Genomic DNA, 20,000 nt, shown 5'->3' with positions numbered 1-20,000 from the left:
GGATCAATAGAGTGGATCAGAGCGAGGTTCCCGCACCACCCCAACACTTAATATCTGATCAAAATGGCTCTTTAATTGGGACCGCGGCGGTAGTTGTTTAGAAACGGGGCGCTATCAAATGGCTGTTTACCATCGGCTCCTCAATGGCCGCCTGATGTGGGGACCGATGCATCTTTCACAGGAGCCCTGATTAAAAACTCCTCTGTGGCCCCTAGCCTACGGACCTCTGACCCCGCACACACTCCATCTCAACACAGTGCTGGAGAAATTAATTAAAAATGTTCACTGGGATGGTATCACATCGCACAGAGAGAGAGAGAGAGAGAGACAGAGAGAGAGAGAGAAAGAGAGAGAGAGAGAAAGGGGGAGGAGGGGAGATGAAGATCAATCAAAATCATCTGCGTCTCCGCCCTCGGTTAGCGGTGCAGAAAGGCACAAGATGGCTGTAGAGGCACTTCCTGTGTGTGAGATCCCAGTGTTTCCTGTGCCAGAGGGCCTCGGCTAAGTTTACTAGGTAAGGTCATCAATCACAGACTCCGGTTCCACTCTCACTAACCCACACACACACACACACACACACACACACACACACACACACACACACACACACACACACACACACACACACACACACACACACACACACACACACACACACACACACACACACACACACACACACACACACACACACACACACACACACACACACACACACACACATTGATACCGAACACACAAACACACACACACACACACACACATGTACCCCCTAGACATTCACACACAAATACACAATTATGCATTGTAAATTGAGCCCAGTGTGTTTCCTGGTGAAAGGTAGATCATATCAGCCCCTCCCGCTCAACACAACAATACAATTACATCTGCATCAGCTGGGAGCACATCTGGTTGGGTGATTTATTGAAGCAATCAGCACCACACTGACCAATTCCTGCTATTCTAGTGTAGAGTGTGTGTATGCACACACAGGAGGTGCACAGGAGGGAAATTAGTGTAAAATCAAAGCGCATGTGCGAGTGAGAGTGTGTGTGTGTGTGTGTGTGTCCACGCAGACACACACAAGCACACACACACACACACATAAGGACAGGTTGGGACTGCTGTGGACTATAGGGGGAGGAGGGGGGCAGGGTCTGAGCTGAGCATGGGGACAATCACAGCCAGATTCTGCCTTTGATTAGATTAGCATTAAACAACAGCCTGACACATATGACAAATAGCTACATTAGGACCTGTCATTCTCCCTCTCTCCAATCCCCCCTTCTCTCACTTTCTTGTTTTCCCCTCTCTCTCTCTCTCCCCCCTTTATTCCAGCTCCTCACGTCCCACTGGCCCAAATCCATGCATGGCCGCTGTCACCCCAAACGGATGTGCAATCTCACTATACTATATTACCTGCTTCACAGGAGAAGTGAGGTGAGTAATGGGAAGTAAATAGGGTGGAGGTGAGACGAGGAGGAGCGGGGAGAGGTGATGGGGAAGGAAAACGGATGAAAGGAGCCATTTCTTTTGAAAATAAAACTGATAAAGTGTTGAGCGAGGTGTCATTAATCAGATGTGGTTCAGTATCTGATCATCTGTTTGTTGTTTTTTCCTTCATGAACTGCTTTGAATAGTAAAGACAAACCGTTAGGAACACTACTTGTCCTTGGCTGTGAGCGTACACCTGAGTGTGTGTGTGTGTGTGTGTGTGTGTGTGTGTGTGTGTGTGTGTGTGTGTGTGTGTGTGTGTGTGTGTGTGTGTGTAAAAGAGAGAGATTTGTGTATTCATGTCTGTGTAACATATATGCATGCCCCGGTTGCATCTACAGTATCTGTGCATGTGACATCTGTGTTCTTGCATGTGTGAGTATGAAACTGAGACTCGAGAAGGATCATTTTTGTTTCAGTATTACAGAGAATGTGCCGTCATAGATGCTAGTTGACTGTGAATTCCTTGGTTTTACAATAAAAACCATAAATGCCGACACTAAGAGACATTGTAAGAGGGTGTATTCTACAGCAAGAACTGAAAGGTAATAATCTAAACACACATCAAGAACTTAAGCAGAGAATAAGCAGTTTGTGGGTACTTTTTTAATTGAAAAACAAGTTAGCTGCTATAGACAATACTTCCATTACAAATTGTGGTCTTCATAGAAGCACCAAGTACCTGAAGACCAGATGTCCATTGTGATGGCCACCCCAGCAGCCACATAGGGAAGTAACCCCAGCTAGATATGTCCGATAATATTGCCCCCCTCCCGCCCGATATTATCGGACGATATCAACTCTTTGACTGCCAGAGTAATAGTGTAATAGTGAACCACTGCTGCCAGCAAAAACTGCGATTTTACTGTACCTTTGAAAAATCATGGATTTATCCGTGATATTATCCGTGACCGCCGTCCTCACTGAGATCGGCTCATTACACGCACAGGGTTGTCATAGTACAGGGGGGGGAAAAAATCCTGTCGCGATCCTCCATTCACAAGCTATGGCCGTTTCAATGAGGCTTGTTTTGCCTAAAAGCAAGAGGAACATAGATCTAGCAGAGATATGGCCATTTCACTGTAGGAAATAAACAGGAAGTAAAGGCGAGTTCCGTAATTAACACTACGGACAAATGCTCCAGTAAGGCCTATTATATTATTATAAACTATCTTATACTATTATATTTATTGTTATTGTTATCGTTACTACTAGTATTTGCTTCTATCGCCCTCTCTGGCTCTCCTTCCCTCTCTCTCTCTCTCTCTTTCCCCCCCGACACGGTCGACTCTGACTCTGTGTCAAAGTTTGATTCTTAACCAACACCACGTATTGATGACCTGATTGAGCGACTGGGCAAGGCAAAGTACCTGACCACCATCGACTTATTCAAGGGCGACTGGCAAGTGTCTCTTTCCAAGCGGTCTAGGGAACTGACAGTGTCTCTGGCTCTGTGGGGGCTTTTCCGGTTCACGGTCCTTCCATTTCGGTTGCATGGAGCCCCTGCAACCTTTCAAAGACTTAAGGATCAGGATCAGGTATTGAGAGGATGTTATAATTATGCATGTGCATAATTATATGCATCTCCAACATCTGGGGAAGATTCTGGGGCGACTCCAATCTGCGGGCCTGACCACTAACCAGGCAAAGTATGTTTTCGCCAGGTCTGCGATCTGGGGTTTGTTATTGGGAATGGGGTGATCAAACCCACAGGTCCAAAAAATCCACGGGATCGAGTCCTGTCCTCCACCTCAGACCAAGAGGCAACTGAGGTCCTTCGTGGTCATGGTGGGCATCGATCACCTGTTGATCCCCAATCTATCAGACAGAGCTGCTGTCCTCACAGACATGACCGGGAAAACGTGCATCAACCGGCTCCGGTGGATGAAGACTATAGCAGCATTTTAGGCCATTCAGCAGGCTCTGGGTAACAACCCAGAAGCCCTGGCCATCAAGTGGGACCTCCACTCGTTCAAATATTACCTCCTGGGGAGGGAATTCACTCTTCAGACTGACCATAAAGCCCTCCAGTGGATGCAGCGGATGAAGGACACCAATGGCCGCATCTTAAGGTGGTACCTGGCCATGAAACCCTTCCGCTTTACAGTGCAGCACATCCCCGGCAAACTAAATGTGACCAGCGAGAGCTCCGAAGGGGTGGGGGGGTGGGGTGATGTGTGATGGCCACCCCAGCAGCCACACATTGAGACAGCATATATTTTATGGTAACTTTTCTTTTTGGTTTATTTATTTGGTTTATTCATTACATTATACACATACATAACCACACACATTATTGTAAGTTGCTTTATTTTTTTTTATTTTTTTTATTTTTGAATTTGCATGATGATTCAGTTTTCTTTGAGTTATCAGTTCTGTGGGAAACTGCTGGAGATGATTGGCTGGCCAAAGACAGGGGAACCAGCTGCTCAATGTGCTTTTAAAGAGCTGATGAGGACAATTGGACTGCACCACATTCTCTCTGCACCATAGGGAGGGCAGGGGCTTATTTCCTTGTTTGTTATTAGGTTTTGGGCAAATGCGTTTTTTGTGTTGGATTGTAATTTCATTAGTTAATCTTAGTTAATGTTGTATGGGCTTAGGTTGTAGTTATTTACTGTGTGTTTAAATGGTAGTCTTTGTCTAGCTCCCTTTTTGTGTTAGTAGTGGTGATCTCACCACCCAATATATACGTTCCCATCATGTGTCATTCTGGTTAGATCATTTGTGCTGTTCAGTTCAGTTTTTGTTCAGTTGTTTAAGTTGATCTCATTTGTTTTGGCCCCGCATTTTGAAATTTGTTGAATATTGTCAAATCGGAAAAGGAAAGAAAAATAAAGAAAATAGAAAAAGTGCTCCTCGGAGCACAGGTCTCCACCAGCTCAGGTAGGTTACTGTGGGCCAGCAATGTTCGGAATTTGCCAATCAGCATGGAATATGAAAAATCAGATGGATCCGTCTTGATATACAGAGATAATGTGTACCGATTTGCATGTTTGGACAAAATTTGTAGCAGTAATATATATATATTTTTTTGCAAAAATCGACCTCCTGGTGGCGCTATAATAGGGCAATGTTAAAAGGGTGGCATTTGCTCCTAAACGTAGTGCGAATGTACGTGCAAAGTGTCAACGCAATTGGACGCTGCGATCATGATTTGCAGCATTTTGTTCAAAACAGGCCACTCCTGCAAACTTTAGTGTCAATCTTAGCCAATCAGGATCGAATATGAAAAAATCAAACAGATCCGTCTTGATCACATGACTATAGAGGTCATGTGTACCGATTTGTGTGAAATTTGGATAAAACTGAAGGAGTAATATATATATATTTTTTTTACATAAGTCTGGTGGCGCTATAAATGGCAGAAAAAAAAATGCAGGGCAAAGGTTTTTCCTTGGCCTCTAGGGAGTGCGCATACCAAGTTTTACACAGATCGGTGCAGCTATAGGTAAAAACACGAATCTGCCTGTTATAGCGCCACTAGGAGGCCGACTTATGTTAAATTTCAAGTGGCATTTCTTCCTAGGCATTTTGTTCAAAACGGAACACAGCTCTGAGATTCTGCTCTGGCATCCAGGGAGTGTGCGCGCACAGTTTCGCTGCGATCAAGCCAACAGTGCCGGAGATTAGCTGGTCAAAGAAGGAACCACGGACGGACGGGGTGCAAAACATAGTCTCGGCCATGCCTTTCGGCCTGGCGAAGACAAAAAATAACATTATTTTAAACAAACACTAAAGTCTCCCTGTGTCTCTATTGCCGACCAACTCAGTCCCTGACATCCATCCTCCTCTGGTCTCTCTGTTAGAGTGCTGTATTGATATTGTTGATTATTGATTGGCCTACACCCTGCTGTCTATGATCCTTGCATTAGTATTCATGGCTCCTTCCATCAGCTAAATAAACTTGGCAACAAAACACCCACAAGACAACAGGGAGGGGAGGAAGGATCGATGCAAAGAGGCATCAAATCAACATTATCCCCTCTCGTCAGCTTGGCCTCCGACCGCAAGGGGACCGTGCTCTGGGTCAGAGGTGACACAGACAGGTCGGCCAACCCTTGACCCAAGAGCCGATATCTGTGGCCGAAAGATGCCTTCTCTCTCTCTCTGCTATCCCCGGCGCCTGCCCTCCCTTGGTGCAGTGATGCGTGGTGAAAAGGGAGGAGAACAGGTAGCAAGAGAAGGAGGTGGTGAAGATAAGAGATGCAGAGTAGTCACTGCTCTGACCTGGGGCTGAATTTACTGCACTCACCCTGAGGCAGATAACTCACATGGTTGGAGGCTGGGAGACAAGTAGAGGAGGAAGGAGGGAAGGGAAGGGAAGGGAAGGAGGACACATACAGCAAACTAACCTGAGAGCACAGCAGCATGACCAGCTCCACTACAGAGCTGCTGGACTTCATACACACCAGACCTAGAGAAATGAGAGAGAGAAAAAAAGACAGACAGAGGAAATCAATGGGTTCTGTTAAAACTGTTCAGATAGAAAAGGACAATTATCTTCCTTAGCTTCTCATGGTATCAAATGCTTCTTACTGATGCATATGAAGTGCTTTTGCACATGAATGTGTACATGTACAAACACACACACATGAAAGCACTAACAAAAGGCATGAGAGATGAACACCACAACACACACACACACACGCAAATTGTGACATGGACTGGCTAACCTTGTGCCATCTGCAGGGGAGCAGATAGTATTGATGGGTTCTAATGAGCCGACATGATGTTACTGTAAACTAATACATATTTGGGCCTTGTATTACAGGCTGAGACATGGACAGCATATGTCTCATTGATCCTTAATGCTGAGCCCTGGGCTTTTAGAGGGCAGAGGGCCCTGGAGTGTGGTGTGGGTGTGGGTGTGTGTGTGTGTGTGTGTGTGTGTGTGTGTGTGTGTGTGTGTGTGTGTGTGTGTGTGTGTGCGCACACACGTACAAGGTTTGTGGGGCGGCAGCTAGCGGACCAGAGAGAGCTGACCAGCCTATATTTGGTCAGTTGTTTGTGCGTAATAGACAGACATACTTTACATGTGCATTGTCTGATATGAACACAGATAAACACATGCACACACACTAGCACACATGCATGCATTTGCATACTAAAGTGAACCAACATGCATACGTACACACACAGATGTGCACATGGGCAGAATACACACGCAGTATACACACGCACACCAACTCTCCTCCCCACCACCCCTCCCGCTGCAGCTATCAATCAACTTTCCATTTTGTTTGGTGGCAGCAGACATCCCAAACACTCCTATTAGTGGCCTGACCTTTGACCTTGACTGCCCCCTCCTCTGGGAGCCTTAAGCTTGGCCAGCAGATCTGAGCTAAACTCACTACTGGATTAACAGCAGACTGGGATTAGATTACACTTAAAGGGCCATGTCACAAGTGGATATATCTATAATTTTATGAATAATTACAGTATCTAGCTCATGTATGATATACATATTATTATGTTGATGTTCAACTATATATAGTGTGTTACACATATAAAAAAGGGTAAAAGTATAACATGAGCTTTACTCAGACCCTTTTTTTACATCCCGGGGTTATTAGCATCATTATGGCTACTGTGCCAATGCCCATTTTAATAATTGATTAAATCAATTGTTTTATTAACTGTTGCACCCCTAGTTTACTGTTTTGTAAAGGTAAATGTACTCACTGGTGCCTTCGATGAGGAGCTCTTGTCCATGGCTGCCCAGCAGTGTCCGGGACAGGAAGGGTGCAAAGTCCACAAAGATCTCTCTGAGCAGGGGAGCTGCCTTCTCCAGGGCATGTTCCAAACGCTCTGAGATGCTGCACACACATGGAAACAAGACTGTCATTAAAGCTGCACTATATCATTTTCTTGTTCTACCCTGTGCAAGTGCTGAAATGTCTACCACTGAGCTAACAGAGGCTGCCTGCTTGCTCTGGGGAGAAATTGAAATTTTGACCTTCAGGTCAAAATTTGTGTCAAACCAGAAACGGGAACGTGTCAAAGGTCATGTCCAACCTAGACGCAGGATCTAAATGTCTCAGCAGAAGAGCAGGGAGACCAAATACAACCACCGCAATTGTATAAGTTCTAGCATATTCTATCATACAGATTTGACAAAGTAACATTATATTCACACACAAAAATGACATAATAGAGCTTTAAATACAACAGACACAACAGTGGCAGTGCGTTACCCAAAAAACGAGTTAACCTATTCTGGTCATAAAATGCAGACAATTGGCAAATATAGTAGATCTGCGAAGTAGCAGAATTGTGAAGCGAGCTTGTAGATCGCCTATTTTCGGCAAAGAGAGTTGTAGAGTTGTAAACATCAACTCTTCATGGTTGTGGGAGCAACGGGTCCGCGGCCACGCGTGTGTGTGCGTGAGTGTATGTACAGGCCTTGCCCATATATAACTAAAAGTCTGCAAATACTTTGACTGCGCACATCCCCGGGTATGGACTAGTTGTATAATTACAATAACTTTCAGTAGGTTAATACACAGTTGAATAAAACAATACAAACTATCAGTAAAAACACAACGTACACCATAAAAGAAACACAATTCAACTATCATGACATCTTACAATGACTTTTACTCCAGTGTGAGAAGGTATTGTAGCTACAAAGTAATACTACAGTATCACCCTGTTACAGTACTTAAGAAAAAAAAAGAAAAAAACATTGTCAAGTGCAGTTAGCGCAAGTGGAATAAGATCACTAGAAAGTGTAACTAAAACCTTTTAATACATGTGTGTAATAGACATTTATGAGATACAAAAAAAACAATCAGCAGATGTAAGGGAAAGCAGATCATGCAGTCTTGTGTGTCCTGTGTGTACATGTGTCTCGGTGTGCGCTTGCGTCTTTCTATGTCTGTGCATGGGAGTGTGTATGCCTCTGCTGTATGTCTGCGTGGGTGTGTTTCTGTGCTTGCCCTGCATGTTTCATGTTAAATGTACAGTGTGTGTGTGTGTGTGTGTGTGTGTGTGTGTGTGTGTGTGTGTGTGTGTGTGTGTGTGTGTGTGTGTGTGTGTGTGTGTGTGTGTGTGTGTGTGTGTGTGTGTGTGTGCATGCATTAGAAGATGAATCACCTCATATTGGGGGCGGTGTGCTGGGTCATAGGGGAGAGAGTAGGGACAGATGGCAGGTTGGTGCTGGCTGGACCCTGGCCTGCTGCTGCTGCTGCTGGGAGGAAACCAGAGAGCTCTGTGATTAGTCTACTCTGGACCCAGGACAACTACTAATACACACATGCAGGAAGAAATATAGAAATATACAATACACAGACAGACACCCAGACACACACACACATACAAATACAGACAAATGCACACACAAGCCCAGCAACAAACATACGTACAGTATGCATGCATGTAAACACGCAACCGTCTCTCTACTGTAGCTCTCCTTCTCTCTCTCTCTCACACACACACGCACACTCACACACACACACACACACACACCAATACATTACACCAGCGAGCGACAGGGCAGCGCCATAAATCTGTGCACAGACGTCCTTCTATGAAATAATACAGTGGTCTCCATTCAAATGTAGAGAATAGGGCTGGATTTATGGCCCTGCAGGACAAGCAGGCTGTGAGTGTAGTGTAATTTTATGTGTAGATAACACATGATGTACTCCTGGCACTATACGTCTTCCTACGGCAGTACCACTCACACCTCTCACAGCCACTTTGACTGGAAAAGTACACAGTACAGGCCCAGGTTTTCATTTCAGCAATTCCGTTTTTTTATGTCAAGATTTTTCTGACATTTTCAAAAATATTTAAAATCTTTTAATAAAATAGCTAAAGTAGACGATTTACAAGCTCCAAAAGCATCAAGAAGGGTTATGAGCGTGTAGCCATTTACGCTATTTGGCGTACATGAAGGTATATACAGTAGGGCTTAAGTGGTTAACTCTTCTCCTTAAGGGTCTATTTGGTTTGATTTTATTCAATTAATTTAAAAATGTCTTCATATACCAATATTAATTATATTTTGGCCTGTAATCCTTTTGGATTATATTATATCAAAACAATAAATCTATATCACACAATGCTGTTCCATACGAAATGTTACACAGTAGAATCCTCAGTGTTCATTTAACTAATTTAACTAAAACAAAAACAAAAACTTCTCATTTAATACCAAATACTTTCCGACCAGTTTTATAACTTCTTTGACGTCAAAATGTTTTGAATTTAGTTCTACAGCGGCTGCAGCTGAGACGGAGTGCAAAACGCAATATGAAGTAAGTAATGCTCCAATTACTATTCAATTAGTTTTATTCCATAGGTCGTTTACATACCAATTAACTCCTTCTGCACATTTCTGTGTGACCGTTTGATTACACAACTTGAAAATAAAGAAGCTTTTACGACTGCATTTGTGGGACGGAGACACGCAGGGTACAGAGTGGCTGTTTGATTGATCTGCCTGTAAATTCACTTCAGTGTGGCTCATAAATACAGGCAATGCCCAGCAGAATATGGAGCAGGAGACGCAGAGGGGGGATTCCTCTGCTGTTTTGCAGGGAGGGAGAGCTTGTTTTTCCAACCGGGACAGTCTCCAAGCAGGGATAACTCTTATGGAATGACAGGGAGAGGAGAGTGGAGCAGACTGGAATGTGTGTGTGTGTGTGTGTGTGTGTGTGTGTGTGTGTGTGTGTGTGTGTGTGTGTGTGTGTGTGTGTGTGTGTGTGTGTGTGTGTGTGTGTGTGTGTGTGTTAAGCAGCCATGTGGGCCTGCTGGGAGCCTCCCTCTGGAGTTGAAGTAGCTCCTTCAAACAGAGAGGAGTAAATGAACTGATCTCCATTAGTCCTCCCACTGCTCTCACTAAAACACACACACACACACACACACACACACACACACACACACACACACACACACACACACACACACACACAGCTAATACACACTGAACAAACACAGACAGAAGCTGAGCATACCCACACACACACACACACACAGTTACATGGATGTACATGTACGCACACAGCTACATATTTACTCAGGCATGCTTTACTCTCTTTCGTACAGCAGCCCATGCAGTGTGGTCATTATTCACAAGCACGCACACACACACACACACACACACACACACACACACACACACACACACACATCCTCCTATAACACACAAACCCTCTTTTCAAGTAACACCCCCGCCCCCCCCCCCCCCCCCCCCCCCCCGCCTCCCTTAAACACACAGAGACACACTCCTCAGTGAGAAAACATGACACATTCACACACACACGCACACACGTGACAGATTCATACACATGCGCTTATTAACACACACCCTACAAATACATATACACTGAACCCTCAAACATGAAAGAGAAAAGCAAATGTTGACCGTCTGACCACAGTTTATACTGCACACTCATCATCAATGAATATTATGAATACAGGCCAATATATTCCACTTCCTGTGCATTTACAAGGTTCTAGGCCTGGCCTATATGTGCCAAGCAGGCCTAATCATGACTTAAGATGTCATCAATGTAACATCAACTTGAACATTTTTTAGAGACAGAAAGACAGACTGAATGTTAGATACAGTACTTAAAAGGTGTACGTCACCCATTTTCAACCTTATCTTCATTTAATTAGTCATCAATAATGCTCATTATAAAATGGAACCATTTCTGCGTGCTCAAAATGATTTATTTTATACAAGAACAAGGCTTCTATTTCAGCATGCCAATTTTCCAGGAGAAGAGAGGCTGTATATTCTTTCTTTTTTTTAAGATATTTTTTTGGGCCTTTTTCTGCCTTTATTGATAGGAAAGTAGGCTGACAGGAAATGGGGAGAGAGATGGGGGGGTGACACACAGCAAAGGTCGTCGGGATCGGGAGTCGAACCCACAACACGCTGTCAAGCTGAATTAGCAGCGTAAGTGGTATGCGCCTGGACCACTAGGCCAGCGGGCGCCCCCAAGGCTGTAGATTCTATTAGGTTGGAATCCCCATTGATGATGTCATAGGTAGGCAGGCAGACCTACAGCCCACCTCTGTCCACAGCCCACCTCTGAGACTTCACAAAGCAAGCTTAAATTACACTCGATCATACAAATGTGTCGCTTTCTGAAAATAGCAGATTTTCAAGCTAATAATGTGCAGTACGATGGAGTATATTAGGCTTTATATATGCGCATGTGTGTGTGTGTGTGTGTGTGTGTGTGTGTGTGTGTGTGTGTGTGTGTGTGTGTGTGTGTGTGTGTGTGTGTGTGTGTGTGTGTGTGTGAGTGTGTGTGTGTGTATGCATGCGTGTGTGTCTGCGTGTGTGATTAGTGTTAGAGCCAACCAGTGTAAGTTGTGTGGCACACACTCACCAGCTGTGGACTCTGCCGAGGTGCCCTGGGAAGCATCGCCAGCAGAAACCACGGCGACGTTGTTGATGGGCGTGCTGGCAGAGACGGAGGCCGCCGCAGTGGCCGATGGGACAGCTGCAGCAGCAGAGGAGGAGCCTGGAGACGGAGTCAGACCCGCTTTCTTGGGGCCCACGACAACACTCCTGTAAAAAGACACAACAGACCACCGTTTGTATGGCGACGAACCTGAAGAAACCTTGTGCGAAACATGTTGTTTGAAAACCAACATACAGTGGTGGAAAGTAATTAAATACATTTACTCAAGTACTGTACTCAAGTACAATTTTGAGGTATCTGTTCTTTACTTGAGTATTTCCAATTTCCAATACTTTTACTTCTACTCCTCTACATCTTGGATCCAAATATTGTACTCTTTACTCCACTACAATTATTTGAAATCTTTAGTTACTACTTACTTTGTAGATTTAGATTATCATTACAAAACATACATAAACCACTTCAGCCCTATATACATTTCGGCCATTTGAAAATAGCCGATCTACAAGCTCACAATCCGTCGCGATGCGACACATTGTGTGCTTGTAGATCTGCTATTTTCAAAATAAGTTCATACATTTGAAAACTTGAAATGGGACATTCTGCATAATGAGTACTTTTACTTTTTGTACATTTTGATGCCAATACTTTTGTTCTTTTTACAAAAGACATTTTGAATTCCGGACTTTTACTTGTAACAGAGTATTTCTATATTGCAGTATTGACTTTTACTCAAGTGAAAAATGTGAGTACTTTTTCCACCACTGCCAATATATATGATATGAGCATAAACATACAAATTAGAGACTTTGTGGGACTATGCTGAGAAAAGCGCTGATTTTGGCACTCTGCACATGGCGGTCAGAACAGCAACCATGTGGGACAGCAGCCCATTAGGCAGAGGAAGAGTAATTAGGAGACCATTTTCCTGACACAGAATATTCCGGAATGGCCACATCCATCTTCCGTCCAATCAATGGACTCCCTGCAGCAGTCAGTCATGCAGGATAATATGGTAATCTGTTATATCTGTCTGATACTATCCTATAGAGTAAAACTTCTTAATGGGTTTTGTATTGAGGCCCCGATTTTGCACTGGCCGTTAAGTCTGGACCCAATAATTTTAATGACACCATATTACATGGATTATAGATTCGTTTTTATGACGGGGCTCTGAAAGAGGCAGAGAAGTCTTACGAGAGGGTCTGTCTGTGAGACTGTGTGTCTGTCTGTGTGATTGTCCAGGGCTAATATCACAAACCGCTGGACCAATCAGTGTCATTTTTCTTGTGCACGGTACCAGTAGGCCATTGGCCAATGAAGTACTTCCACATACAATTTTGATCAGATTTTATATTTTTTAAGCACTTGACTTTAATCATTTTCTGACGGAAGTCAACAATAGTCGGATCGGGCTGAAACCGTGCCGTAATATGGACACATATGTCATATGATATGTAATAGATGACCGACGTCACAGACATCAACAACAACCATCTGTAACCTAATGCTTGAACACAACCTTTATAAACTTATATATCTAAACTTAACTTTCTGTAACCCAATGCTTAACCACAGCCATTTTGAAGTTGTACCTGAAACTAACTAGGGTTGTCCCCTAAAAGTCGACGTGTCGGGCGAGGAGCCTGACGTCGACTCGCATTCCTTTGGGGGGGGGGGGGTGCACGCGCGGTAAACTAGCAGGAGTAGCACGCGTTGCAAGAAGTGGAGGAGTGGTTATATCGCGGGTGAAAAGTGAAAGCGAAAGTGAAAACACCAAATTTGGAAGCATTTCGAGGACACAGACCCTAAAAAGGTCCAGCGTTTACTCTTTAAAGCAGTTAGCACTTGCTGCATGCTTCTTTTTTTTTTACCTTAAAAAACGACTCTGTCGACTCTGCGTTAAACCCGCGACTCTCAGTCGACTCAATAAATCCTGAGTCGGGGACAGCCCTAAAACTAACCATCTCAAACATAATGACTACACACAACCCATTGAATTACCTGAACATAGATCAGCTCTGCACAGCTCTGGCAGGTATGATACTACTGGTTCAGGAGCAACTACCTTTATTATGATCCCATCGCTCAAAAAAACAGCTACTGTCAGTGTGCACTCCAAAAAGACACTTGACCCCTAAATTGTTCCAGTGGAGCTATTCAGTGTCCACCTGTTAAAAGTCTGTGGCTACTGGGCAGCTCCTAGTTGAGCATCTGTGGGAAGCAGGGTGTTAGTCTCCATGGTCAGACAACATTTGCCAATTAAACTAAGGTTAGATTTTGTTTTTATTACTACAGTGATATGAGAGTCAACCTGTCTCTAGCTGAACAGGAGGGAGGGGGGGGGAGAGAGAGAGAGAGAGAGAGAGAGAGAGAGACTTGAAGAGGAGTGGAAGCAGTATGGAGATAAGCTGTCAGTTTAGAGCAGGGGCTCTGACAGACCACTGGCCACAATCAAAGAGAGGCCTGGTGCTGCTTATCAGTGCTGACACAGGGAGCACAGGCACCCCCTCTCACACACACACACACACACACACACACACACACACACACACACACACACACACACACACACACACACACACACACACACACACACACACACACACACACACACACACACACACACACACACACACACACACAAACATCATGCATGCATCCTAAGCACATCACATGAAAAGATACAAGTACATACCTAGACACTGAGACATGTTGAAAAACATTTGCATTAAGAACAGAGACATACGTTCATACGTAGTCTTTTTTTTTACATTCATAAAATGCGCTTTCTTTCTCTCTCCCTCTCTCTCACACACACACACACACACACACACACACACACACACACACACACACACACACACACACACACACACACACACACACACACACACACACACACACACACACACACACACACACACACACACACACACACACACACACACACACACACACACACACACAGGTAGGACATACTGCAGGAGTGGGCTCTGGCTCCCAGTAGCACAGACAGACAAACAGACAGAAAGCTGGCCCAGGTATCAAAGGCTGCTCCAGGTTGATTTAAGACAGCAGATGAGATGTATTAAAAGTTAGTGTGTATGTTAGAACATGGGAGTGATCTATACTGCCGGAGTAACGGAAATGCACAAAAGATGGCACTAGTTACAACCCTGATATATCTAACTGCACGAGAGGTAGATGCATATGCTCATGTCATACACGTACGGTTATGCACGTGCACGTGCACGCGCACACGCACACACACACACACACACACACACACACACACACACACACACAAATCTCTATAAAACACAGTTCGCTGAAACAACCAGTGCTTCCTGGTTTCAGTTAAGATCCTGTGTTCCTGTAGGTTAAAAAAAAACGTTACTTTTCAGGAAATGGAAAAAGATCCTGTGTTCCAGTGGACCCATTGTAGTTATTGTTGTTTAGTCAAAAGCTAAAAAAATATATAGAAATACACAGATGGACTCAACCGCTTTCAAAATGTTTCACAACTAATGGAAACTTGAGGTTCAGGCAGCTACGCGGCCCTCACACCTACGTTGCACAGCCGAGCCGACTGATATGGCCGGCATATATTGAGATCTTTGTATCTGTCAGTCCTTGTCGCTTTTATGGGCATAAATCGAGATCACTGATGTCATTAGTATATGGCCATATATGGGCATGCCCCCTTTTGTGGCCAGTACAAAGGACCCCAATGGAAACAAGCCATAGTGCTTTCTTGGGTTTAAAATCCTCTTAAAAGACCTTGTATTGAACAGTACTTCCCTGTGCTTGTCTTTGCAAACTGTTAATAAAGTATTCAATCAATCATAATATGGAGCTGAGTGATAGAAGCATTAGAGCGGTTCAGCATCTTGCTCAAGGGCACTTCAAAATGAAGTAGTGAGCTGGATACCCTGCCTCAATGTACACATTGTGGCTGTGACCATGTACCAAACACTAGCGGTAGCGTTAAGTTGTATTAATTGATGTTATACTCGGGAGACCCCCAGTGACATGGTTCCCACACCATCCCCAAGTAAGGCTAAAAATCAAAATGGCCTCCATTACATCTGAATATGGTCTATAAAATCAGATGTTTTGGGTCAGAATGGAAACATACATGCGTTCAGCAGACATAATGGTACACTACTGTTGTAGGATCTGGTGAGCTGGTCTTGTGTTCAGATAGTGACCAGCGGTTGGGACAGTGATGGTCTGGTATCAGGGGAGAGGGGCGGTGGTGACGTGAAGCACCCCAGGAGAGAGGTGTCGACAGTGGGGAGGGAGAGGGAGAGTAGACCCCTGGTGATGGAACTACACTGGCTATGCCAAAGGCTGGGGGGTGTGTGTGTGTGTGTGTGTGTGTGTGTGTGTGTGTGTGTGTGTGTGTGTGTGTGTGTGTGCAAGAATGTATGCATGGATACATGAAGGTCCATCTGTAGACAGACCTTCAGTGCATATATGTACATACAGTACCTAAACAAAGCAGCGTAAGAGTGTGTGTGTGTGTGTGTGTGTGTGTGTGTGTGTGTGTGTGTGTGTGTGTGTGTGTGTGTGTGTCTGATTACAGTTAGAGTTTATTTGAGTATATAGTTGTTCATGTGTGTTTGTATGAGCATGCGTGTTTGGTCTTCCATCTGTTCTCCAGCTCTGGCCCAGTAAATTATTCAGCAGGTCATTAGCCACACTTATCCTGAGTAGGACGCCCCAGTCGATTAATCAGCCGTCAACAGCCCTGTTCAGCCCACTAACAGCAGCCCAGGGCGGCCTGGGAGAGAGAGAGTGGGTTGTGTATGTGTGTGTGTGTGTGTGTGTGTGTGTGTGTGTGTGTGTGTGTGTGTGTGTGTGTGTGTGTGTGTGTGTGTGTGTGTGTGTGTGTGTGTGTGTGTGTGTGTGTGTGTGTGTGTGTGCGTGTGTGTGAACATGAATTTGAACACAAACAGAAGTGTGTGCATGCTTGTGTGTTTGCCGTGTTAAATGTGTCTATATATTTGTGTGAAAGACTGAGTGTTAATGCGTGTGTGTGTGTGTGTGTGTGTGTGTGTGTGTGTGTGTGTGTGTGTGTGTGTGTGTGTGTGTGTGTGTGGAACTCTAGCTGAATAATTCAGAGGCTTTAACTAACACAGGTCTAGTGAGTCAACACTGTGATTCCAGTAATCTCTGCTATTTCAGTCAAACCAGCACTGGAAGTAGCATCAAAGTGGTTCAGTGTCACTGATTAAGAGTGTGAGAGAGAGAGGGAGAGAGAGAGATAGAATGAGTGTGTGTGTGTGTGTGTGTGTGTGTGTGTGTGTGTGTGTGTGTGTGTGTGTGTGTGTGTGTGTGTGTGTGTGTGTGTGTGTGTGTGTGTGTGTGTGTGTGTGTGTGTGTGTGTGTGTGTGTGTGTGTGTGTGTTCACGTAAAGGTCTGGCGTGTCAGTGTGAGTTTGTGTGAGTAGCGTGTGTGTGTTTCCTTTTGCGTAAAGGTTTAAAGCCATTGTGTAGTGTGTGCATGTGTGCGTGCCTGCACCCCTACATTATCCTGTGTGTTAACCTCATGGCTTATTCATGTGAAGGGAGAGGGAGGGGGAGATCATGAGGTGGGTGGGTGTGCATCTGTACCCCAGTAGAGGAGAGCTTTGATCTCCTCTTTCACCCTCATTTCATGCAACCCTGTGCATGTGAATGCCAAGAATGATATTCACTTACCACAGACACGCACGCATGTGCACATACACATACACACACACACTTCCCAACTTCCCAATCAACCCCCATGACATCCCACGCTGGCCTGCACCATGATTGGATGATGATAGCAGGAGAGGGAGGGGCATTAGCCTGATGACATCAGTGATTTATGAGGGCAAAGACTTCGGGCCTGAAGGCAGTGGGTCCACTGAGTGAAAGTCACACAATGTGTGTATGTGCATGAAATGTATTCCAGGCCTGTATCATGCAGCCTCTCTACAGCACTATACCAAACCAAACCTGTGTGATACATGTGAAAACATTTGCATTTCTATTATCTACTAGTTTATCTTGCAGTGTAAAGGCTCAATGGGCCTTATTCACTAAATACAAATCATGGCTGAAATCAAATTAGGCTAAATGTAAAAATAAACCAGGATTTACAGGTATACGTGTATCATTACTATTGGTTAGCCTGACAGCTGATCTATTAAATGACATTTCCAACAACAACGTACTGTAGTTTTTGGCCTCTCCTGTAAAGTGTGCAGCTCTGTGACAATACCACTATTTCTTGCACTGGGCCATACTGTGCAGTATACAGTATGCCTGATTTAACTTCTGTAGACAAACCTCAGAAAGGTTAGCTTGCCAGTTGTTTGCCAATTCAATTATCCTCAGGTATGGCAGTAAAAGTTAGTTCTTCTACAACAAGTGCTCCCATTTTGAATATGCATACCTCCAAGCCTCACATCAACCTTGTATATTTCACCAAAGTGAGTGCCAAAGTGAGTGCATTTACAATGTTTGAATGACTAAAAATGATCCAGAATGCACCGCAAAAGGTAGTGAACAAACAATGTACACTACATTAACACACATGTCCCATAATGCAAAGCAGCAGAGTTTGAAAGTCAAAGGTGGGTGGGGGGGGCTGATACAAATAAACAAACAAACATGATAGCATGAAGGGGCGTACGAATATAAGCAGCTTCCTCTGTAAATGTTAAGTTTCAGATTTTTTTATCCCACTAATTTGTTTGGTTATTGATAACTTAAATTATTGTTCATGTGTGGTTAGTAATTATGTTAATGTTAGCCGTTACAGATTCTGTCTAATATCCACAGATATCTTTCTTTTTATTATTATTATTAGATTCAAAACTTTTCTTAGCAGTTTAGTTAAAAGGAAGTAGCTAGCTAACATTACCTAGTATATCTGGAAAGGCATTTGCCCATTGAAGCAAGGTAGACATACAGGATTGTAGGATATCTAGCATGTTACCAACAACAGATTGTTTTGTTGACTCTTTCCTTAGAGTCAACTATACAATATGCACATGCATCTTTCAACATCAGGGTAGTCAGTCACAAAACAACATTGACATTCAGATTCAGTACTACAGGCCAGCCACCCCCAAGGGTCTGGCAAAAAAACTAACAAAACATGGTGTTTGTCTTTGTAATCCTTCTGCACAGCAAGTTGTTCATTGTGCGATTTGACTCATCGTCATGTCCACCTCTCACACAGGAATGCAAACAAATCCACCATGTTATCCTCATGTCTAACACTTGCATGTTCTCCATGACCGTGCAGCCTAAATCACTATGCACGTACAATGACACTGTTTAGCGTCTGGTTAGTGTCAGCAAATATTTGCACACTGGCTTGTCATAACAGGGACAAGGCTGTGTGTGTGTGTGTGTGTGTGTGTGTGTGTGTGTGTGTGTGTGTGTGTGTGTGTGTGTGTGTGTGTGTGTGTGTGTGTGTGTGTGTGTGTGTGTGTGTGTGTGTGTGTGTGTGTGTGTGTGTGTGTGTGTGTGTGTGTGTGTTGTGGTGGTAGGAGATGGGAAAGATCCAGCAGGTCTCTGCTCATAAATAAATCACAGGACAAACAGGGACACTTCACTCTCTACACTCCCCATTCTAACTACCATAGGTTGTGTGCGTGCGCGTTCCAGTTTTGCATGTTTTGGCGAGGGTGTGTGGGCGCAAAATGCAGTGGGAGCATTGCTGTACTAATGCACTGGTTAGCTGGAGAAGATCACTGATAATGACAGCTGAACATGTGGTTAGAGTGAGTGGTTAGAACCAGCTAATGAATTAGATATTAACCACATGAAACAGAGCGTCCCTATTTTGGGGCAAACATTCAGTGAAAATAGCTGATCTATGGGTTATTTTCAACACAGAGATTTAGTGTAGAACAGGGAAAAAGAGCGACTCGGTTACAGAGCCAACTCAGGTCAGATTTATGTTTAAGTAGTGTGTTCATTGTTTTGATGGATAGAACATGGTATGAAACGTAGTTTATTTATAGTTTATAGTTATTATTTGTCTGTAAATCCACATCTCCCTTGCAGTTTGAAAATGAAATGAATTGTGTTTGGAACGGAACTTAGCTGGAGAGAAGGAGTCCAGTGCTTC

General features: G+C 44.1%; 1 protein-coding gene across 6 annotated transcripts in view; it reads right to left on the bottom strand.

The window, feature by feature from the left end:
* Nucleotides 1-20,000, bottom strand: part of lrba (LPS-responsive vesicle trafficking, beach and anchor containing) — a 294,320-nt gene that overhangs the window by 179,738 nt on the left and 94,582 nt on the right. For 2 of the 6 annotated variants that reach the window (XM_084068296.1, XM_084068298.1), the window contains exons 30-33: nucleotides 11,847-12,028; nucleotides 8,593-8,686; nucleotides 7,180-7,313; nucleotides 5,850-5,911 (exon numbers count right to left, since the gene is read on the bottom strand). In XM_084068296.1, coding sequence (XP_083924422.1) covers nucleotides 5,850-5,911; nucleotides 7,180-7,313; nucleotides 8,593-8,686; nucleotides 11,847-12,028 — 472 coding nt within the window. The remainder of the gene's footprint in view (nucleotides 1-5,849; nucleotides 5,912-7,179; nucleotides 7,314-8,592; nucleotides 8,687-11,846; nucleotides 12,029-20,000) is intronic. The other 4 variants (XM_084068299.1, XM_084068300.1, XM_084068297.1 and 1 more) reach the window with 3 other exon arrangements.

Source organism: Gymnoscopelus microlampas (genome assembly GCF_963454915.1).
Source record: "Gymnoscopelus microlampas genome assembly, chromosome: 2".
Lineage (NCBI taxonomy): Eukaryota > Metazoa > Chordata > Actinopteri > Myctophiformes > Myctophidae > Gymnoscopelus > Gymnoscopelus microlampas.
The sequence above is the reverse complement of the archived record's forward strand: the minus strand, read 5'-3'. Positions and strand labels throughout refer to the sequence as shown.